General features: G+C 35.3%; 1 protein-coding gene across 2 annotated transcripts; it reads left to right on the top strand.

Annotated features, from left to right (window-relative positions):
• The first annotated feature begins 501 nt into the window (after positions 1–501).
• Positions 502–23,695, top strand: LOC108331518 (CHD3-type chromatin-remodeling factor PICKLE). Of its 2 annotated transcripts, XM_052876808.1 has the most exons (32): positions 503–521; positions 622–739; positions 2,403–2,572; positions 3,690–3,827; positions 3,916–4,070; positions 4,338–4,499; positions 7,123–7,370; positions 7,471–7,566; positions 8,158–8,294; positions 8,368–8,580; positions 8,683–8,790; positions 9,972–10,022; positions 10,126–10,225; positions 10,941–11,083; positions 11,209–11,312; positions 11,558–11,696; positions 11,798–11,967; positions 13,279–13,345; positions 13,425–13,547; positions 14,927–15,036; positions 15,119–15,200; positions 16,071–16,262; positions 18,578–18,734; positions 18,829–18,934; positions 19,032–19,106; positions 19,759–19,820; positions 19,945–20,021; positions 20,862–20,992; positions 21,214–21,586; positions 22,311–22,416; positions 22,776–22,846; positions 22,945–23,695. In XM_052876808.1, the coding sequence occupies exons 3-32, from the start codon at positions 2,426–2,428 to the stop codon at positions 23,353–23,355; spliced, it is 4,254 nt and encodes a 1,417-aa protein (XP_052732768.1). In that variant the 5' UTR covers positions 503–521; positions 622–739; positions 2,403–2,425; the 3' UTR covers positions 23,356–23,695. The 2 variants fall into 2 exon arrangements, with proteins under 2 accessions (XP_052732769.1, XP_052732768.1); XM_052876809.1 differs by lacking the exon at positions 22,945–23,695 and having other exon boundaries at positions 502–521; positions 22,702–22,838.
• The last annotated feature ends 471 nt before the right edge of the window (positions 23,696–24,166 follow it).

Raw genomic sequence — 24,166 nt, 5'->3', positions numbered from 1 at the left:
TGATAACTTTAAAGAAACAATTCAGAGAGATAGAAGATTTGTTTTTGTTCAAAAGCTCATTTTTTTATATATTTTAACGCGTTTAATTTTTGTGCATTTATATTGTAATTTTTTATTTTTTAAAATGAATTATTGTAAACTAAATAAATTTACAGCACACACTAATATGTGGTTGAATGATAGAGTAAAAAGTATTTTATTCTATTCTGCTTAAATTTTGTTAGATTGTATTTTACATATTTTTATCAGAATCCCATTATCAAATTCTAAAAGGTCAGAAATGTAAAAAAAAAAGCTTAGGTGTATGGATTGTAATTTTGCCCTCTTAAAATATTATCGCTTAATTTCGTATTTTTTTTATTTGGGCAAAAAATAATTTAAGTGTGCTTTCGTCTACCAACTTTTTTTAATATTCCTTATGATATTAATTACCCTTAAAATTTCAGAGCTTGTTTAGTTGTTTTTCCAAATTTTCGATATAAACAGGTTCCGCCTGGCTGTTAAATCTCGTCACTGTCCTGGTGAGTCTACCATTCCTGTTTCTCCCTTCACCGCCTCTTTTTTATTTTTATTTATTTTCATTTATTCACTTTTGTTTTTTCTCCTCATTTATTTTCTCAGCTCCCAGGTTTCGGTTCCCGCGAAATTCCGAGACTCCTTTTTCCAGATCGCCGGAAAATCTGGCAATCTACGGTGTTTCTCGCTGTCAATTTTCATTTCACACTTCACTTCGGTCACTGTAAGTTCCGAAAATCACCGATTATCTTGTAAATCCAGCTCGTAGCCATTTCCGGTAATGGTGGACGGGTTTTGACCAATCTAGGGTTTCTGTTTTTGCTTTCGTAAATTGGAAGTGTTCGCAGCGGATACCTTACTTGTTCGCCACGAATTAACTGTATTGTGCCGTTCTTCTCCTTTACTTAGTTCGTTTCAGTGGCCAATTGTGTGCGGAATTTTGTGCACATTTTTTAGTACGATGTTCTCTTATTTGTACAGTTTTATAGTTGCATTTGCAATGTTCTTTGTTCTTTTTGGTTTAAACAAACTTCACATGTAGACTGACCACGTCGTGGAGTGGCTTGAACTAGTTGCTAATTTAGATATGGAAGGGATGAATTAATGATATGTTTACTTTCTTCGTTCGAACGGATATCGCAAATGGTTTTTTCGTACTGTTTTCCTCCAAATTCATTCAGTGATTTCAGTCAAATTTTTTAGGGCGATTGAACGCAATCGTGTTAGTAAGGAACATTTATAGTTACGGAAATCTATTTGTTGGTATTGTGAACCAACCTGAGTCTCTCTCTTTCCTTTGGATGGGTTTTGGAGCTTTCTGGAGTAGTACTCGTGCAAAATAATTCTTACATCTCCTGGAAACAGAAAACAATGATCCAGGTTTCCACTAATTTAAATAAATTCCAACCCAGTTATTGTATGTCTAAGGACTAAAATATTTTTATACCTGCAAGCTTTAGGTAATTGCTTTTAAATTTATCTGTCATGAAGCAGCATTTATGGCATTTGCCAACATTTACATTTATTTGGCTTATGTATATTTTCATGCAATATCTTTGTTGGAATTATGTGGGTAACTCATTCTTTGGGTAAGAAAATATATTAAAGGATAATACTTTTATCCTTCAACTTGAGGCATCTGGGATTTTGATCCCTTTGGTTCTCATTATAAACTCATTTTTCAATTACAACCCAAGAAGTAATAAGTACTTGAACATGCATTTGGAAACCCCTATTTGCAAATAAAAAATGTTGACCTACTTCCACAAAGATATATGGTTTAATCTTTTCAATGTGTTGATAGAACATATTAAAACATTCTTTTAGTCCTATCCTCTAAAATTTCAAGAACTTGAAAAAAGGGAATTATGTTTATTCAAACATCTCCTTTCCCCTTTGATTGGCCTACTGTCATTTTTTTTTTTGTTTTGAACATGAATAATAATTACGGAAAGTTTTTGTTTAGTTCTATAATATTCGGGCTCATTAATTTCACCTACCTATATGAATAATCAGTCTCAATTCAGGAGTAAAAACTGCTAAGACATATAAAACCATCGATTTTTGTTCCATAATTGTCTGGATTAAATGCTTTGCTATTCTACATGTTGAACCAAAATATTCTTTCTTCTTTCAACTTTTCGTTCTATCCATTCCTTTCCATTGTCCAGAAATTCCTCTTTCCCTAATTCTTATCATTCTGTCAATGAGGAATCTAAAAGAATTCTCAAATGCAGATCGCCAATTGGTCTTGGATAGTGCCAACTTCATTTGAAATTTCTCAATTGAATTTTCCTTCTTAGCTGATTCTGGGTTCATTATGAAAAATTGACCTAAGGTTTTGTTGATAGATTCTATCCATAATTCTTTCGTTTTGTTTACTTCAGGAATTCTATCATTTTACCAGAACATGAGTAGTTTGGTGGAGAGGCTTCGTGTAAGATCGGATCGCAGGCCAATTTATAATCTTGATGAGTCAGACGATGATGCTGATTTTTTGCCAAGAAAACCCGGGACAACACAGGAAAAGTTGGAGAGAATAGTAAGAACTGATGCGGTACGTTACTTTTTACTTTAATGATTTCATTTGAGCTGTTTTTGTATATAGTTCACTGCACTGCTCAATGCTTTGGGTGGTGACTGATAGGCAATATTTAACTGTAACAAAAGCAACTCATATCTTTGCTGTTACCATGTATTAGAATTGAGTCTAATTTGAGAAGTTCTTGATGATTTAAAAGTGTTCAAATTACAGTTCTTCTAAGCTCGTGTGGGGTGTGACTAAGAGATCCAAAGAATGACCATTAGTTATTATTACTACTTTTTCTACTATTCCGACCATTTTACCAGCTAAATCACATTTAGCAAGCTAGATGGTAGGCTTTCAAATTTCTTTCCAGTTATTAGTAAGGTGGTAAAGGCACGACTCACTTGAATAGAGGTGCAAAATTAGAGATATGTGTACAGGCTTTCCCTTTTCTGTAGTACTGTTGTCTATAAAGACAACCTTCCTTTTGTTGCTGACTGATTAGAATAATAATTCAGTTACAATTTCTCTCTATCAAACTGAACTCTATTATGAGTCCTAGTGGCATTTGCTTCATTGAAGGGGCAGCTCCACAACCGGCCAAAAGGTTTGTCCCTTTTAGCTTCTTGCCTCAGAATGTTAGAGATGCTGCTGACTACACTAATATAGCTTATTTTGCAACATAGATTTAACCCATTCTGACAAATAAGAGGGAGTTGTCTTCTTAGCTTCTTTGTAAACAATTGATTGTGGCTATTTAAGAATTTTTATTTCTCTTTGTTGGATATTAAAAGAGATTTGCAACCATTGCTTACTTGATACATTTTGTTGTTTCTTTTGTTGTTTTCTTTCATTCAATTGGTTTATCTATTAAGTTTACCAGTCTCTTCTGTTGTAGTTCTCTTTTTCTATTATCTAACAAAGTTCTGCTATTCAGTGATAGAAAAGTGAAAGGTTTATGTTATTATACATTAAGAATGTATGTTATTATTCATGTTAGTAATACCAGTTGAGGTCTATCTGTAAATGTTTTGTATTTAGCGTTTTAATTTAGTTTGCTTCATTGCAAATTTGGATTTATTGTTTTACATTAGTAAATGTTTTTCATGCATTATCCTCCGTTGTTTTTTTCACTTCTTCTCCACAGAAAGAGGATTTATGTCAAGCCTGCGGTGAAAATGAGAATCTTGTGAGTTGTGAAACTTGCACTTATGCTTACCATCCTAGGTGTTTACTTCCACCCCTTAAGGGACCTCTTCCAGACAATTGGAGATGCCCGGAATGTGTAAGTGTTTATATTTGGTGACAGTTGTAATAGATTTCTTCTTACTGATAGAGCAATACTTATCTATGTGTGTGTACATGTTTTGCAGGTTAGCCCACTTAATGATATTGATAAGATATTAGATTGTGAGATGCGACCTACTACAGCTGCTGACAATGATGCCACAAAATTAGGGTCAAAACAAATTTTTGTTAAACAATACCTTGTTAAGTGGAAAGGCCTATCATATCTGCACTGCACATGGTAAATTTGTAGGAACGCATCCTTCACTGTGTTACACCTTTTCATATGTCCAGTAAACCTTCTGCATGCTTATTATTATGTGTTACTTTCATTCCTCATTTTTGTTCTATCTATTTATGTGTTGACCTCAAATTTTTATTTTCAGTATTGTTGTGAAAATTAGTTTGCTTTTGACGCCACCTTTTAACCTTTTGTTTTCTTTCAACATTGTTATTTTTGTGTATTATCTCTTTACCTGCTACATATATTTATTTATTTCTTCTCTAGGGTGCCGGAGAAAGAGTTTTTGAAGGCATTTAAGACTCATCCTCGTCTAAAGACAAAAGTGAACAACTTCCATCAGAAAATGGCGTCTATCAATACCTCTGATGATGACTTTGTTGCCATTCGACCTGAGTGGACTACAGTTGACCGGATACTTTCTTGCAGGTATTTTAGGTGACAATTAGGAAGTTTAACAGGAATTCTAATGATGTAGATGTGTTGCCTGACTTATGTGAGGGCAGATACAAATTATCATTCTTTACTTTGGTTGTGTGTATTATGTGCATGTGTGTGTGTTAGGAATCTAGGTAAGAATCCTAACTTTCTAATTCACTCGCACACCTCAGTAAAACTCACAACAAGAAATGGTAATGAATTGAACTGTATTCACATCAAAGAATCAAGAATACAACTAGGAAAATCTAGGAGCTTAACCTCCTTCACCAGGTCTGAACCGGTCTACAAACTCAAAGGTAAAAATTGTCTACTTGTAACTACAAAAGAGGTCCTTTTTATAGACCTTTTCCCGCCCCCTTAACGGCTCAACAGTTATGTACTCATCTTTATTTCTCTACTATCTTTCTCCTTTCATAAACCCTCCAGGTCCTAACATTACTCCCCCCTTGAAGATCAATCTTGTCCCCAAGGTTGAACTCTGGAAAATGCTTTGGCATTGTTATCCTGTCTTCCCAAGTTGCACTATCCTCCCCTCCTGCTTGCCATTCAACTAGAACTTGCTCTCGCCTGTCCTCCCCTTGCTGTTGGATCCTTCTATCCAATACCTTGGTTGGCCAGCAAGATGGCCCCTCCATCCACAAATCTGCTGGCCAAAACAGCCGATAGCTCCATTCGTTGTGGCTCTGCTTCGACCTCCTCCTCTTCATCTTCCGCTAATAACACTACCCGTAAACTCTTCTCAGGGCATTGGTGCCCAGGGCTGAAGGCCCCCCACATCTAAAACACCTCCCTTCTTCCCTTCGTTGCAGAAATTTTGGGTAGGGAAGGTTTCGCGAGTTCCTTCCTCTACTTTCACTTCCCACGGGACTTCCTCCTCTCGCCGAACTACTCCCTGCTGCGCTGTCTTGTCTCACTGATCCGACACTCTCAGTTGCAGCATTTCTCCCTGGGTTACTCCTCGCCGGTTCGATTCTTACTACAACCGCTCCTCCTCCCGTTGTTCGACCCCACGATTGGAAATTCTTGGGCGCTGTCCACCCACCCAGACCTAACCCGCGTAGCGCCTCTTCAACCTCCTGCGTGATTTTCATTGTTGCCATCAGATTTCGCGGATCGTGTGGCCGTATTTGGCACAATAGTTCCTCTCTTAGGCCCGCCAGAAAATATCCCAATAGCTGGTCGTTCGAAAACGCCTTCGTTTGTTCGACTAGCGCTTCGAAATCCCGCACATATTCCTCCACGGTGCTTGTTTGACTTATCGCCGCCATCCTCTCAAAAATCCCCCCTCGATTACAACTCTCAAACCTGATCAACAAAGCCTCCTTGAGCCCCTCCCACGAGCGGTCGCTCGCTTTCTCTTTCCAGAACTTAAACCAGTAGCCGACGCTTCCTTCCATGCTAAGATATGCCACCTTCTCTACCTCTGCTACTTTCTGAATTTCAAAGAACTTTTATGCTCGATTAATCCAATTCAGAGGGTCCGGTCCTTCAAAGGTGGTTAACTCTACCTTTCACCGCCAATTGAGTTGCCCTTCCGCTCGTTCCCCATCTCTCTCTTTCCACCTCGTCCCTCCGTTGGCCATTGACTGACCCCTGACTCCCGTCGGAGTTCTCTTCCATCTGTTTGGTTCGCGCACCCATGATCCTCATCAGTTCTTGGATATCTTTGCGCATCGCAATCGAATCTTGACGATTCGCCGCTGATTCCACCTTCAAACCGTCCACGGTCATTTCAATATGCTCCAACCGTCCTTCCACCTCGTTCATTCTTCCTTCAATTCGGTTCTCCAACGCATGCCACTTTCCTTCCATCTTGTTCTTCCTCCGTTTGGGATCCGGCAGGTCGGACCACTTTGTTAGGAATCTAGGTAAGAATCCTAACTTTCTAATTCACTCGCACACATCAGTAAAACTCACAACAAGAAATGGTAATGAATTGAACTGTATTCACATCAAAGAATTAAGAATACAACTAGGAAAATCTAGGAGCTTAACCTCCTTCACCAGGTCTGAACCGGTCTACAAACTCAAAGGTAAAAACTGTCTACTTGTAACTACAAAAGAGGTCCTTTTTATAGACCTTTTCCCGCCCCCTTAACTGCTCAACAGTTAAGTACTCATCTTTATTTTTCTATTATCTTTCTCCTTTCATAAACCCTCCAGGTCCTAACAGTGTGTGTGTATCACAGTTTTTAAGGTTAATATTTTTCTAGCAGTAATTTTGAACCTTCATTTTGCTCTCAGTGTTTCTTTAATTCTTCCCCTCTTTTATTAGTGATGAATCATACGGGATTCTATCCTAGTCAAGCAATGGAAAATAGTATAGTATTAGCCAAAAGTGATTTCTTTTGGTATCTTTTTTGGAGGAAATGTTCAATGTTTAATTGTATTTTTCTGCCACCTCCTTTTCTTTTGCACTACTCTTTATTTTTTACTGCCCCACCCCCTTAAAAAAATAAATGGCATCATCATTTTTTGTAACAGATTATGAGAGAATGATGACATTGCTAACCCAGTGTCTTAGTAGTTTCCTTAATCTTAACTGTATTTCTGCCTCCAGAAATGTTGATACTTGCATGTTTTCCTTGACCTTATTGTTTAAATGGTACAGGGGTGATGATGATGAGAGAGAATACCTTGTGAAGTGGAAGGAACTTCCATATGATGAGTGTTATTGGGAGTTTGAATCAGATATTTCTGCATTTCAGCCAGAAATAGAAAGATTCAATAGATTGCGGTCTAGATCCAGTAAATTTTCTTCTAGTAAACATAAACAGAGTGTCAAAGATGATACTGAATTGAAGAAACAGCAGAAAGAATTTCAACATTATGAACACAGCCCTGAGTTTCTCTCAGGTGGTATGTCATTTTAATTTATTTATTCTTCTGGAATGTTTTTCTTAATTCGATTGTCTGCATTACCTGTTTTTTTTTTGTTTTTTGTTTTACCTTAATGAAGGTACACTGCACCCATATCAGCTTGAAGGCTTGAACTTCTTACGATTCTCTTGGTCCAAGCAGACTCATGTTATACTTGCTGATGAAATGGGGCTTGGTATGTAGTCTCTTTCTTTTTCCCGGTCTATTCTTCCCATTCTTAAGTTTTGGTTATAATGTCCGGGGGAGGGGATTTTACACCATTCTGGAAGCAATAGCATGCTACAAGCCTCAATGAGTTTAGGCACATGCCTCAGCGCAAAATCAAGTTTGGAAGGTGTACACGTGAAGGAATAAAGAATAAGATAGAGTGAGTTAGTCAAGAGATATGCCTGGGATGATAGAGAGCAAGTTTCAAATATCCTGTATGAGTAGGGTGATTCAAGATTAGAGGGGGCATTGAGATGAAAATAATTTGGAGAATAGAGGAGTGGTTTGGTTGTAGCCGGGGTAACCCTTGGAGGATAGATTTTTTTCTGTTATTGTTGTTAAAAGTGTTTTCTCATTTCTTTCTATGCTTTGAGTTCATAACAATGAGGGCTTTTAGTGGTACATAATAGCTGAACCTTTCAATCAAAGTGCATAGATCAACCGACCCTTTTGGATCCTTTCCTTCTTTAATTATTTGTACTCACTCCCTTTGGCCTTGATTTGGAATTTTTGGAGAAGTATATGATTTCACCATGATAACCGAGTTTTTCACGTGCAGGAAAAACCATACAAAGTATTGCTTTCCTGGCATCTCTTTTTGAAGAGGGTGTCTCCCCACATCTGGTGGTTGCTCCACTTTCAACTCTGCGAAATTGGGAACGTGAATTCGCAACATGGGCACCTCATATGAATGTGGTATGTACACGGGTATATTCTCTGTAATATGTGATTTAGGTGGTTACTCTTTTAATTATGTTTGTTTGTGCAGCTAATGTATGTTGGATCTGCCCAAGCTCGTAGTGTAATAAGAGAGTATGAATTTTACTTTCCAAAGAAACAAAAGAAGATCAAGAAAAAGAAATCTGGTCAGCTAATTAGTGAAAACAAGCAAGAGAGGATTAAATTTGATGTTCTTTTGACATCGTATGAGATGATCAACTTTGACACAACATCACTAAAACCTATAAAATGGGAGTGCATGGTATGATTCTATTTGCCATTATATCACTGATGCCTTTTACTTACTTTGATCGTTTCTAGTTACTTTGTAATACTGATAACCTGACATATATATGCGATGCAGATAGTCGATGAAGGTCACCGTTTGAAAAATAAGGATTCTAAATTATTTTCCTCACTCAAGCAATATTCTAGCAGGCATCGTGTTCTCTTGACAGGAACTCCTCTTCAGGTTCATTGTAATTTTTCATCATGGTTTATTGTGGGATTATGCCCTAACTTTCCATTATTGATTATTTGAATCATGTCTCTCTATTTTTTTTTGTGTCTGCTGGCTGGATTTTGTTTGGAAAATTGTGTTTTGGTTTTTGACTAATACTAAGTTTCTTGTACTTACCTGGGTTTTGAAATTGTTGAATTTCAAATTACACATATATTTCCCTTAAAAACAATTTATGTTTTTAATATATCCAACTTGAGATCGCTTGATTGTAGAATCAAACAGCATAATATTTTTGTTTCCTTGAGATGGAAATTATCTCTTCAATATATATGTGTTTGTATGCCAATGGTTGTGATACGTTCTTTTGAAGACATAATGTTGTTATATTGTTCTATTATCATTGTAGTTGCAATTGCACAGATGCAATTACACATGTCCGCTTCACACCCAGATTGGTTCAGGTTGTACCTGCCCATTTTTGAAAATCTTAATTTTAGGGTCAGTTTCTTTTTACAAGTTTCGAAAGTGAAAATAATTCGTCTCATCATCCCCTCAAGTCAGAATTTAAAAATAGCAACATATAGTTGGGCCTAATCTTCACGTTTGGAGTTGCTTCAGCATCTTTCTCTACCCAGTGCCGTGTCTCCTCCTACAGAGCTAGCTTGGCCTAGAGATGGTTCCCTTGTCTCTATTAAGTATTCTACTAGTAGGTTGTGCTCATAGCGTTGTCTCCTCTCATGTTCACTACTCTTTTTTTTTTTTTTAGTTATATGTCTTGTTGGGTGCAATGGCCAAAAGATTGAGCTTTCTCACCTTCCGGGGCACATTGCATCACACCTTCGTTTATTTGTCAACAGTTAAATAAGTCAACCGAAAAGTATATTTGTTACCACAAATAAGAGCTCAACCTCTGTAAAATAAGTCAATCAGTTTATGAAGGAATACCTAATGTCAGATTATAATGCCTATGCCTTTTGTGAGGCTTTACTAAGTTTATATATTGTATTTTGTTTACAGCAACAGTCATGCAATCTTTTTTAATATATTAGTTTCTGTTTAGTTTCTGGGTTGTGAACTGTACTTGTCCGGTATACTTTTTACCTTTTAATGGACTCAATAGATTTGAAGTGTGGTCGCATATCTGTTGGAAGTCTAAATGTACTGATGACAGCTTTTCTGATGCCTCTCAGAACAACTTGGATGAGCTTTTTATGCTTATGCATTTCCTTGACGCTGGGAAGGTTAGTATGATGAATGCTCTATAAGATAAACCGTGATATAAGTTATTGAACTGGCTGATGAAAGTTTAGTATCTTACAGACTTTATTTTTTTTATATTGGTAGTTTGGAAGTTTAGAGGAGTTCCAGGAAGAGTTTAGGGATATCAATCAAGAGGAGCAGATTTCAAGGCTTCATAAAATGCTGGCCCCACATCTCTTGCGGAGTATGTATTTCTTGTGCTAATTTTATGTTGTTTTAACATGTTTCTTGAAAACAATAAACAGTAAAGTTTTGTGATTCTTCTTTGCAAAACGTCAAATTTACCAGATCTTTGGTGTCAAGAAGTTTTTCTCGTAAAGAACATCCTAGAATTTTGTTTAATATTCAGGAGCATGTATTGCATCAAGCTTATCAGTCAATATTAAGTAAATGAGTTGATGTTTATCCTCCTTTCTCAATCTGCACTCTGAAGTAATCCTGTTCTTGTATAACTTTTGGTCTCTGCAATCATTCTGGAGTGAAGTGGTAGGATACTTGTAGAAGTTGTTGATCTTTTTATGCGTATAGGATGTTTATCTATCTCTCAACCTGAAGAAAAACAACTGATTGTTGTTACAGTAATAGCAGTTGTTGGAATGATACATATTGAAATTGATCAATTAATCTCTTGAATTTTCTTGTAGTCAGAGATTGATGTTTGATTGCTGAAGGATATTAATATTGTTTGGTCTAATGCTAGGCCTCTAAATTGAAGTGTAGAGGGATACGGTAGAATCCGATAAATTTGATGTGGTAGTTTTAATTTTTGCATTAATGGAAATTTCAAGAGAGCTCTCAGAGATCTTGTTGTTGTCATATAAATAACTAAGTTGGTGATAAGTTGTTTATAGAAATGTGGATTGCCATGTTCTAAATTCAAATTTTTAATGTCCCTGCAGGAGTGAAGAAAGATGTCATGAAGGAATTACCTCCTAAAAAGGAACTTATTCTACGTGTTGAGTTGAGTAGCAAGCAGAAAGAATATTATAAGGCAATTTTGACCCGTAATTATCAGATATTAACTCGTCGTGGTGGTGCTCAGGCAAGATTGATGCTCTGATGAACTGACTATTTTGTTTATTACTAATCTTAGCTTCATAAGTAAAGGGACAATACATCTTAATGGTATTGGTGTTTGTTTTTAATGTCTATATGTTTCTGAATCAGATTTCTCTTATCAATGTTGTTATGGAATTGCGGAAACTTTGTTGTCATCCTTACATGTTAGAAGGAGTGGAACCAGATATTGATGATGCAAAAGAAGCATACAAGTAAGCTCTAATGTCATTGTTTTAGACTGTTATTGTGGTTGTTGATTAGAAATACTGGGTTCTCTGCTTATCTTGGGCTAAATCTTGTTTCTTTACTATTGAAATTAGTAGCTTTTACCTGTTATAATTTGTAACCAAAGTGAAATTATGTTATCATGTTGGAAGGCATTATTTCGGTATAGTTTGTACTATACTTAGATTTGATTAATGTTCTTATTGATTTTCCTTTTCATTCTGTTTGACAGACAACTATTGGAAACGTCAGGGAAGCTGCAATTGCTGGACAAGATGATGGTCAAACTTAAAGAGCAAGGACATAGAGTCCTTATATATTCCCAATTTCAGCACATGCTGGACTTGCTTGAAGATTACTGTACTTACAAGGTATTAAGAGGTTATTGTCTTGTCAACATAATTGTTTCTGAAGTTGATTTCTTTCAGCATAATGTTCAGCTTGTGTTTCTTTTCCTTGAAAAAAAAACTAGAATTGGCAGTATGAGAGGATTGATGGCAAGGTTGGGGGAGCTGAAAGACAAGTTCGGATAGATCGATTTAATGCCAAAAATTCTTCAAGATTTTGCTTTCTTCTTTCAACTAGAGCTGGGGGATTGGGGATAAACCTTGCAACTGCTGACACGGTTATCATATATGATAGGTGAACCTTTAAATTCCTGTGATTCTTTTTGTTTTTCTTTAAATTATTGTCTGCAGGTCTTTGTATTTTTTGGTTAAAACATAAACTACATCTTCACTTTTCCCAACCACTACTCCTATCTTCATTATATTTACATTTTCAACTGACAAAAATAAATGAAAATATCTTTTTTGATGGCTGGCCATTCATTGTCGTGGTCCATTGTGTGTCATGTGCTCATTTTCTTTCACTTTCTTGCTATTTTGTGTTGGTTTTCTTCATTCATTGTTTTGGGAATGACATTTGTATTGGTTATACATGTGCATTGTGATGAGGTTATCTTAAGCTCTACTTTTTAACACTATTAGACTGGTAATAGCTTACTTGAGTATGAAAAGGTTGAACTGCTTCGGGTTTGTCAGCTTGTAAGCATGGCGAATTCATATATGGTTATAGGAAGTTAGTTGCCATGAGATCGCAACCTCTTGACATGTTGTCTTGCTTTTCTATATTTGACATCTGTTGGTTGTGCTGCCTTTAATTTCTCATTGAGTATTTTTTAGTGTTTTTGGAAAGATGCCATCAGACAAGTTTCTGGAGACTACATCTAAATGAGGTCCAAATAGAAGAAGCATAATTTTAAGGGAACACTAAGCTCTACTGAGCAAATTTTTTTGTATATGTTTTGCCCTCTCCTGTTCAAAGATACGAGGATAGATGTAATCTGATGTTTTATGATTCGATAAGGATGTGTGATTTATGCTGAAAGGGAGTTTGCTTGTCCAGTATTTCTTTCAGAAACGATCTAAATGGAGATGGTGGCTACTTTAAGACCTATTTGTGTTTATGTATTTTTTTTAATGTGCTTTTTTAATTAAATGATATGTTTAAAACTTTACATTGATTATAAAGTAATAAAACACCCCATCAAAAAAGCCCAAAATCAATAGCTTCTAAAGACAAGCTTTATAAAACTGGATCATGTATATATAATCACTTCTTTTCATTCTTAAACAACATCCCCTAATTTAAATAAGTTTGCACTAGTTCTAGCACATAAATTGGCATGTTTTAGATCAATTCATGGGCACCTCCAGAATGCTTGGATAAAATATTCTGCACAATCAGTATACTCAGTTGCCTGCTTCCATATCATGGATATTTACAATAGTATGGGCTTTTGGTTGAAGTTAAACAACAGGGGATCCTCATCATAGTCTTTATTTTTTTGTTGTGTGTGGACAATCCATATGATGCTGAAAGATTAATCTTCAATTTTGGTGTAATTTAATCCAATTTTTCATTTATTTCATTGATGGAAACATTGTGTAGTGATTGGAATCCTCATGCTGATTTACAAGCTATGGCTAGAGCTCACAGACTCGGACAAACTAACAAGGTTTGAGGTTTTTCCATTGGTGTATGGTGTTGATTATTTTTGTTGCTTTTAGATGTTAAAAATGGTTTTGGCTTTGTAGGTGTTAATTTATAGGCTTATAACACGAGGAACTATTGAAGAGAGGATGATGCAGATGACTAAGAAGAAAATGGTGTTAGAACACCTAGTTGTGGGGAGGCTAAAGGCTCAAAATATCAACCAGGTAACTAATTACCTTTTTTACTTGTTAAGACTTGTGTTATAAAAGCTGATAACAGTTAGCAGTCTCGTTATTAAGGCAGCATGGCTTATATTAGGTTTGTTGCTTCTTGCTTGTTTTTGCTGTTTTTAGTATTACTATGAATTGTAGGCAACAGGTGGAAAATTGATATTGACAAATAGTTGAGCATTGAAGACCGAAATATCAATTTTTTCCTATTCATGCATGCTAATTTGTTGTCATTATTCGTAGCCACTGTCACTTGTTTATTTTACCTTTTGGTCACAATGGGGCTAATTTGTTTGTATCGTTGTATGCAGTTGAACTGGAATATATGCACATAAAATAGTTTATTCTAACTGAATCGAGTTAGGTAGGAGGTAGGAACTCTGAAATTGTAGAAAACAGGGGAGGGATTGGGGGGGTTCTAAGCATAGATAAAGACTGAACATGCAGAAAGAAAAGGAAAAAAGACGAGAATTCCACATAAACACAGAATACTTTACCAACCTACTGTACCTCCCCTCATAATCGATTACCTGCTTTTCCCACATTCCTTGCCGCACTTGTAAGATTTTTACAGCACTTTACTATCCAAATCACCTTCTGCTCCTTACCTGACATTGTGCTAAAGATGAATTAGGTCCTTGACACCCTACTTTTGATTAAGTTGAATTTTAGCTCAAGGTAGGTGAATTTGTGAATCATCCACGCTTCAAGCTCTAAAAGCTATTATGCAAGTGGTTGTGTCAAATAGCTTACAAAGATTTCTTTAGGATTGTTGGTTACATTTTTTATTGATCGAGGTTCCTATGGAGGAAAAAACCTGTAATATGCAGTGTGGTTGTTGATTTAGGACCTAGATAAGTATTCATGTTGGAAAGGACACTTACTAGAACTGGATAAGGCATATATTCCTGAAAAGGATGGTAAATGAAGTGATAAAGGAACATTAATAAATAACTCATTTCTCTGTGCATACCCGTAGTTAATTCTTGTGGATATCAGGAATTATACATGTTTGAATGCACTAAAATCCTCAATAAAAAAGCTTATTTTAGAATACATTTAAAATTGAGAACACTGTATATAATAATAAATTCATAAACTTTGTACATGGTCCAACGTTAATCTCTGTTTCTACCCTCATTTTCATTTGAAAAATTACTGATTACAACTCCCAAATATTTATTTGCTTGTCAATATTTATTGAGTTCATGGTACATGACATTTTGTTCAAGGGATTGAAATTTTCTAAAATTAAGGTCTCGTGCATTAGGAGTTTAAGCATCGAATGAAACAACAAATCAAATATTTGATCCATATCAAGTTAAACATGTTAAAGGATTTGATGGTAGCTTTTGACTATCCATTGTGCGTAGGAAGAGTTGGATGACATCATAAGGTATGGATCAAAGGAGTTATTTGCAGATGAGAATGATGAAGCTGGCAAATCCCGCCAAATCCATTATGATGCTGCTGCTATTGATAGGTAAACTGGCATTTCTTTCCTCAAACGTGAAAATAGGAATATGCTTGAGAAATTTATTTCTTGTATATTTTCTTAACAACAGATTGCTGGATCGTGATCAAGTTGGAGATGAAGAGGCCACTTTGGATGATGAGGAAGAAGATGGATTTCTGAAAGCTTTTAAGGTTGACTGTGTCATTATCTTTCACATACATTTTTGTTCTTAAATGTTTATTCAATTTTGTTTTTTTAACTTTGTTTTATAGTGAATTGAGAGATGCCCTTGGTTTCTACTGTTATTTATCATTTGATAGTAACAAAAGTGTATGAAATTAGAGACTCTTATAAAGCAATCAAAAGAATATTTAATTTAGCAAGTAGAATTGCATTGGAAGATCCACTGCTGCCTCCGAACTTTTTTCATTATTATTTTTTTGTTTTGAAAGGATTTTATGGTCTGATTCAGAATTTGCGGTCATTGATGTTGTTAGAAGTGGACTTTAAACCTAACTCAACCCCACAAAACCGACTTGTAGAGTGAGGTTTGCACCCACTTATAAACTATGAATTGGCCTTATCTCTAGTCGATGTGGGACTTCCAACACATCTCCTCACGTCGAGGTATATATATATCTCGAGCGTGGGATTAGACATTTTTAATGGGTGGTCCGATAGCGGCCCGATAGCGGGTGGAACAATATGCTCAGCAAACAACAAATATCGCTAGGATAGATTCTAACGATGGCTCTAATACCATGTTAGAAGTGGACTTTAAGCCTAACAGATGTGATGCTATTCTAATGATTTCTTAAAGTATGGGTTCTTTGATATTTAGGAAATTTTTTGACAGATGTGCTTGCAGTTCTTGATAGATGATGGAGCACTCTACCTCTGTTACATTTTCCTGCAATGTCAACATCAATCTTGCCTTTATTACAAGAAATGCTACATGAAATTTATTTACTGTTTTTCTTTTCATTCAGGTTTTTCTTTTCATTCAGATTTTTCGTTTGGGTTCTGTGCTTTTGATTGACTGAGTGGATTCCATAATTTAGGTTGCAAATTTTGAGTATGTTGATGAGGCTGAAGCTGCAGCAGAGGAGGCTGCCGCCCAAGAAAGAGCATTAGAGAATGTGAACAGTTCGGAGAGAACACATTACTGGGAGGAGTTGTTAAGAGACAAGTATCAAGAGCATAAAGTTGAGGAGTTTAATGCCTTGGGAAAAGGGAAGCGTAACCGGAAGCTGGTATCTAATCCTACTATTTATGCCATTGTTTTAGAGTAAAGTACACTCCTTATGAGATTCAAGTATTACAATGTCCTTATATTTTGTTTTAAACATACACTACCTCTTTTAGACAGATTCAAGCATACACAACACTTAATTTTTATTTCTGTTAAAATTTCCATTAGATTCCGTTAAAAGAAAAGTTATTACCAATATACTATTTACATTAGCATCTTGTAAGGAATTCAAATACTACGCTACCTTCTCTTGTATTTACATTACCTCTTTTATTTATTTATTTATTTGAATTTTATAGCTGAAGTATCTTTTACACTTTCCTAGCTTTAGAAGCATAAATATTGCATTTTTTCTCTTTTCTTATTTTAAGATAGTTGGAAATTTTAGATCGATTAGGAGAAAGGCCAAATTGTAATAATATATAAGTGGGGGACAATCCTCATTTTACAAGTTGGATAAATTAGGCATAAACCCACTTAATAAGATGATATTAATGTTATTTAGAACCTATCCTTTTCAAGTTCACTGGGGGTTGTTGTGCCACTGTTATTGGGCTCCTTGTAGACCAGTTACAAATATCTAATCACACCTCATGCTCAAGATGTTCATTCCTTAGCATAAGGGGGTGAGTTGGGAATCTCATATCAATTAGGAAAAATGTTAGGTATAATATATGAGTGGGGTGCAATCCTCACCATCTGGTTTTGTGAGGTTGGGTTAGACACAACCCCACTTACTAAGATGGTATTAGAGTTATTTAGAATCTATCCTTGTAAAGTCCATGAGGTTTGTTGTGCCACTGTTATTGGACTCATGTAAGACCATTGACAAACATCTAATCCCACCCCATGTCGAAGATGTTCATTCCTTGGCATGAATGTGTGTTAGAGATCTCATATTCACTTGGAAAAAGGTCATATTATAATATGTAAGTTGGCGCAGTCCTAATCTTATAAGCTGGTTTTATGAGGTTGAATTAGGCATAAATCGACTTACTAAGATGATACCAGAGTTATTTACAGCCTATCCTTGTCTAGTTCATTGGGTTTTTTGTGCTACAATTATTTGGCATATGTTAAACCAACTACAAATATTTAATCCCACCTCACACACAAGATGTTCATTAATTGGCATGAGGGGTATGTTTAAAATCTCATTGACTTAGAAAAGGACTTGTAATATAGCAGTGGAATGCAATTCTCACCTTACAAATCAATATTGTGATGTTCAATTAATAAAAATATACAATTTTATTCTTTAATAAATATGAATATGCCCCAATCTTCTGCATTTATTTCTATATAAAAATACGATGACCTTAAGATGAGGAGAGGATAATGTAATACTGATATAACAGGAGATAGAGTGCTGTATACTGTTTCTTTTGTTAATATGCATTGGAGAGATTAATGTTTTTTGTTGGCATTTATTGAGTTATTGTGAGATTCTATTTAATTGTGTCAAATGATGTTCTGTTTTCTCTCTAATGTAGCTTTAAATGTTCCTTTCAATATTGTTAAACAAGTCTCTCTCTCCCTTTCGTTTTTCATTTTAGAAAACCCTTTTAATTGTTACTTCATACTTAAAATATATCCACTCATACCAGATTTTTCTTTTCTTTCTTCCATTATTCTGTGTCTATTCTTCATCTGTACTTCATTTCTTCAGATGCTCCTCATTCCGTTTTCTCTCATTCCCATGGTGGCTATTCTGATTCTTGATCTGTTTCATGCTTTTGTGCTCTTGTTTTACTTTCTATAAATTATTTCTGTTTTTAGAATTTCAGAATCATGTTCTGTGTTTCTTCTTTTTTGTATCAAAGCTACAATGTCAAGTGCCCAAAATAATGTTGGACTTGTGATGTTTTCTTGGATTTTAGTCTATGATTTTGTTTTCTTTAATTTATTTATGTTGCTTTTATTCTATTTTCTGTATTTAGATTTTATACATATATTTATTATTCTTTTTGTCTGCTGTTGGCTATCATGCATATCTTGTATTGTAGTTTTTTGGCTCACCACCGTAGGCCATCAGCCACTATTGATAACCTTGGTTCAATTTTGTTTTCTGCTCAATATATGACATGCTAATGATTTCTATAACTAAGCATTAATATTTACTATTAATTTCTTGTGATTTATGTAGCTAACTTATAGTGGAATAAACATTTTAGTTCTTGACACTTAGCAATTTGTTTTTGTATTTCTGGAGGGGAAAATGTTTTTAGTGGTTGGTTAACTGTCTTTAAGTTTTCCTTTGTGTATATTTTTTTAAGCTTGCTTTAATGTAGTATCTATTATTCCCTGATTTTCCAGATGGTTTCTGTGGAGGAGGATGACCTTGCTGGTCTGGAAGATGTTAGCTCTGATGGTGAAGATGATAATTATGAAGCAGAGCTTACTGATGGTGATTCAAATTCCACTGGAACTGGAACTGCTACTGCTAAAAGGCCCTATAAGAAAAAAGCTCGTAGTATGTGTCATTTTTTAATTAATTTTAGGTTTTTGTATTGATATGATGGGCCTAGGTTATCTGTTTGTGATGTTAATATTTAATTTATTAACAGCAGATAGCTCAGAGCCACTTCCTCTGATGGAAGGTGAAGGAAAAGCATTCAGAGTCCTTGGTTTTAATCAAAATCAGAGGGCTGCATTTGTTCAAATTTTGATGAGGTTACTTTCTCTATATGTAGTCTTTATATGTTGAGTTGAAGAAGGGTTTCACATGACAAACATATCTATAGTTTTTCTCACCCTCTGTGTATTGCAGGTTTGGGGTTGGTGATTTTGATTGGAAGGAGTTTACTTCCCGCATGAAACAGAAGACTTACGAAGAAATTAAAGAGTAATAACATCAATTTTCTTTGAACTAATGCCATATTTGGGACGTTTTAGACAATCAGGGGGGTGGGTTTGATGTCACAGCTCTGCAGCAGTGCCAATGCATTCTTAACCATTTAGACACAAAATTAGGTTGAGAATGGGAATGTGTTTAGTACTTACTAAGTTTAATCTTCTGACACACCTATATATTATTGATTGCTTGTCTCTTCATTTGGGTAAGTGTGTGTGAAGACGTTGCATTGGTTTGTCTTCCCTTTTTCTTTCTTTTTTATTTTGGTTGCATTTTGCTACTTCAAAAACTTTTGGCCTATGAAAAAGAATATAATGATTGTAAAAAGTTGTGAAAGAATGGTATTATCCCTTTGCGAAGCCGTGCATGATAATATACCCTTCAAGTTTAATGGGAGCATGAACAACCTTTGCAGAAAAGCATTATGTTCGTTGCCTTGTACTGGTCAATGTTAATTTTTTCTCTTTTTTTTCCTTTTCTCTGTACCCTTCCATTTTTGATGTGGTAATTATCTATATATGGTATGGATATGATATGGACTTTTAACAAATTATTAATAACCTAAAGTCTTTCTTTGTGAATGAATTGATATAAATATATATATATATATATATATATATATATATATTTTTTTTTTTTTCAGTTATGGAACCCTTTTCTTGTCTCATATCTCTGAAGATATAACCGAGTCCTCTACATTCACAGGTGATAGATCTTAATTGCTATCATTATATTTCCTTCATTTTCATGAACCCCATCCCCTTTTTCTTTGTTTATTATCTTAGCATTTTCCAATATTTTTTCCTTTTTACTTATAATTTTCCGGCAGATGGTGTACCAAAAGATGGACTACGAATCCAAGATGTACTTGTAAGGATTGCAGTCCTGCTCCTGATAAGGGACAAGGTATGTTTTGACTGAACTTTCTGTATTTGAACTTCCATTATTATTATAGTGTTATCCCACTCCCCCAGTTTTTCTGCAATATGTAGGTCGGTAAGACTTTTTAGAAAGGTTTTCTTGGTAAAAGAAATATATTCAGTTTAGGGACAATTAACCACTGAATTGGATTGCAAGGAGCAAAGGATGATTAGTGGGTAATCCATAATTAGCAGTATGAGTGGGTAGTTGTTTCATACTAAATATATTTTTACCAAGATCTTTTTGGTGTTTTTGTTTTTAAATATGCTTTTGGTGTCATCTCATGTGAACTGTTCATGAGTTCAACTGTGGGTCTAAAATTTTGGGATAGCATCTGGATGCAGGCCCAACTATTAAATACTTATCTATTTTCACCGACACCATTGTGTATACAGTGTTTTTGGAAATATATAGAGCATGAAACTTTATGCTTCAATATTTATGATTTTAATCAAGTGACTTATAAAAAGGATTACTATGAGTGAGTAGTCTATATATGGTTTTTTTATACAAAAATAAATTTTGAATCAATACAAAGTTTAGTATACATTATGATTGAACCATGTGGCTCACCTATTTTAAAATGCTTAGCGACTTTCATTTAGGGAAAATCTTAGTTTCTTTTATAATAATGTGGCACTTTTTTTTTGTTGATTCTGATAGCATGACAACCTTAAGACATTGGATCACTAAACTCATCTCTCTCTTTCAGGGTTCATTCATTTTATTTTATTTTATTTTTGACTGTGGTGAGGTTGAATGTGTTTTTGAACTTAAATGCCCTCTAGCTGATGTGTCCTTTTACTCTGGGGATACGGATGACAGGTGAAGTTTGCGTCACAACATCCTCAAACTCCATTGTTTTCAGATGACATCTTATTACGCTATCCAGGTTTGAAGGGTGCGAAAATATGGAAGGAGGAGCATGATTTGGTTTTGTTGCGTTCCGTTTTAAAGTATGTATTTTAATACTGCTATCTTCTAACTGTATGATATTAGCCATTAAATATTTGTGGGTTTAATTATGAAAGAAAAAAAAAGTCATGTTCATTTTTCTATCTGCTTATGTTTGACTTGATTTGTGGTTATAGGTTTTGGTATTTCAAAGTTTTCTAGTTATAATTTGCATGGGTTATTTTTTTATGATGTATTCCTTAAACAATTCTTTCTACCTAAGGCATGGTTATGGAAGGTGGCAAGCTATTGTTGATGACAAGGATCTGAAAATTCAGGAGGTCATCTGTCAGGAGTTGAATCTTCCCTTTATAAACTTACCAGTTCCAGGACAAGTTGGCTCTCAGCCACAAAATGGTGCAAATTTGACAAGTGCCGAAGTACCCAACAGTCAATCCAGGGAAAATGGTGGAAGTGATATACCAGCCGATGGTGCGCAAGGTTCTGGTGATGCCAGGAATCAAGCACAATTATATCAAGACTCCTCCATATTATATCATTTTAGAGACATGCAAAGAAGACAAGTTGAGTTTATAAAAAAGAGGGTTCTTCTTTTGGAAAAAGGGCTTAATGCTGAGTACCAGAAAGAATACTTTGTAAGTGTCTTGGTGCTAAATTCTCCTAAATAATGTTCTTCCATGTGGAATTACATGAATAATGATCATAAATTGATCATATATGCATTTTTTTTAAATTAAAAGTTTCCTTAGGTTCTTCCAATCGAAAGAACTAGTTATTTGTGAATGCTAGAAATTAGCTATATACCTATGATAAGAGAGGCATTATTTTTTTAATGGACTGTGGAATATAATGAAAGAAAGAACTTATTAGACAATGCACGAAGGGAGGAATTCCATTTCTATACGTACCCAACTTTGGATACCTGGGAACTTATTTTCTTGGCATTACTGATCGTTGTTATGGCTGAAAAAGTTGGACATACATTACATTCTTTATTAATGATGACTGTTAGTGATCCTTGTCTATGTACTCTCCTTTTTGAATTTTTTAAATTGTTAGTAACATATAATGGAAGACCGTAATAAGGGTAGCTGTCTCTGTGATTAGCTCCAAGGCCAAAAGGTTACTGATACTTTTTAAAACATTTAGATGTTAATATTTAATGCTGAAGTATCTCCTCATTTTCCCATTCCTGTTAAATCATTTTCATTTTCATACTTGTTGGAACATTTTGTTAAATATTTTCCAATGGTACATCTTACAGCATTACAAATCAATACAGAATGCATGATTGTATCTGAAAATGTTTTCTTGACTTGCTTGTGGGCTTACGTTCTTCGTAATGATTTTTATTTGCAGGGCGATCCAAAATCAAATGACGAACTTAAAAGTGAACCCAAGGCTCCTAAATTAGGGGAAACTGACACCCAAATGATTGATCAACTACCGCAAGTAGAAACAATAGGTATGATTCTATGTTTTTTCATTGGATACATTAACCTAGTTTGCATCTGATAATGGAGAGAGAAAATACCGATTACTCGAGTAGTTCTAGAAAATTAAAATATGGCACGAGACAATTTAATGTGTTCTCAGATTAAACATTAAGCAAATGTGAATAATGCCCTCAGAATATGAAATAATATCTCCAGATATTTTATGGATGTGGTCAGTATTGGTGTTATTTTTTTATTTGGGTTTTTCCCTTTCCTGTCTTTCCCCTTTGATGTTTTCCTACCATCTACGAAAGCTATCTGCATACCCAACTGAGAAGGGGGAAAGAAAGACCAGAAGACTTACTTGTAGTGCTGCCATTTTCTGCAGCTACAGAAGAAATTTCGTCCGCTTGTGATAGTGATCCTAATCGATTGGAGTTAGTTCGTCTTTACAATGAGGTAAAAGTACCGTGACCTGCGCTTTACGAAGGATCGCTTTCATTCAATTAAAGAAGTGGTAGTCTATATTGTATCAGTAATATTTCCTGTGTTGGCAGATGTGCAAGATAATGGAGGAAAACCCCATGGATTTAGTTCAAACTTCTTTGGCAAGAGAACCAGCAGAGCTTCATGTAGGGAAGAATTTCTTACCCGTAGAAACCATCTGCAAAGACATCGACAGGATTCTAACACCCACAGAAGAACAATCTGCTGCAGATATTCCAATGTCTAATTCAGAGAACAAATCAGAGGTTATGTCCAAGAGCGAGATTTTGGGCGCCAAATCATTGCCAACCCCTACCCCTCATGACTCCGCAAACAATGAGAGTAAAGACATGCTAATAGAATCTGAAACTATAAAAGAAAGCTGCTCAAGCCTGGTAAAAGATACGAATGAAATTCAGACTCTTCCAGACAAAGAGAAAAGTAATACAGTAATGGATGAAACCATGACTGATGCTCAGTAGAATGATAACCCAGAGAAATATGATGCCGGGGCATTGTAATGGATATGATTAAATGCAAAAGTAGAAAGATATGTATTGTACCGTGTAATCTAGTCAACGTTGTTTTAGCACATTAGAAATGAAGTGAATTAATTATAAGCAAAAGGGCACTATAGCATATAGCGGTAGTGGTTAAAATCCTTGCTACTAACTCGGTTAGAAATTGTTCTTTTTCTACGTATTGCTGTTAGACGAATTTACTTTTAAAGGAGTTGAAGAGTATGATTAATTGTATACTACACGGCACGTTACCCTTCATTCTATTTGAAAGTGAGCAAAGAACTGAGGAAGTTTCCCTGAACCATGTTTAGTTCTTATATTTATAAGTTGGCATTTTTCTCTGAACACCTATTTCAGTATGTAACAGGATTAATTGAATTGAGACCGGCTAAGAGGACGGCGCATTTTGGAGATTTTATAACGGTGAGTCGAAAATAAAATTGACAAATTTTAAATTTTTCCATCGCAGTCTTCATCAAACTAAATATTAAATAAAGAATATTCTTTTACTTCCCCGATTTCACCACAGCTCTTCCTTCTTGAGTGAAAAGAAGTGGAGCAGTTGATAAATGAGTTGTGACTGCTGAGCATACACAAGTAAAGAAAAAGTAGGTCCCAGAGTGATGGTCTCTAGCTGTAGAAGATACCATGCAATGAAGAGGGTGTTCTGTTGTATGGGTGCCAAACCAAAAGGAAAGAGATAGAGAGCTCAACTACGGCTCCGTCAGTGTGGTTGATGTTGATGCCATTCTCTGCTAAAAGCTTCGGCATG

Source organism: Vigna angularis, chromosome 4 (genome assembly GCF_016808095.1).
Source record: "Vigna angularis cultivar LongXiaoDou No.4 chromosome 4, ASM1680809v1, whole genome shotgun sequence".
NCBI classification, from domain to species: Eukaryota; Viridiplantae; Streptophyta; class Magnoliopsida; order Fabales; family Fabaceae; genus Vigna; species Vigna angularis.
Note: the sequence above shows the minus strand (reverse complement) of the source record. Positions and strands in the feature narration are given on the sequence as shown.

Excerpts from the sequence above, each read along its gene's own strand:
- LOC108331518 (XM_052876808.1), top strand. The coding sequence starts at position 2,426 with ATGAGTAGTTTGGTGGAGAGGCTTCGTGTAAGATCGGATCGCAGGCCA. Across the intron at positions 11,313-11,557 it reads GATGCAAAAGAAGCATACAA|ACAACTATTGGAAACGTCAG; the intron begins GTAAGCTCTAAT and ends TCTGTTTGACAG. Across the intron at positions 18,735-18,828 it reads CTATAAGAAAAAAGCTCGTA|CAGATAGCTCAGAGCCACTT; the intron begins GTATGTGTCATT and ends ATTTATTAACAG.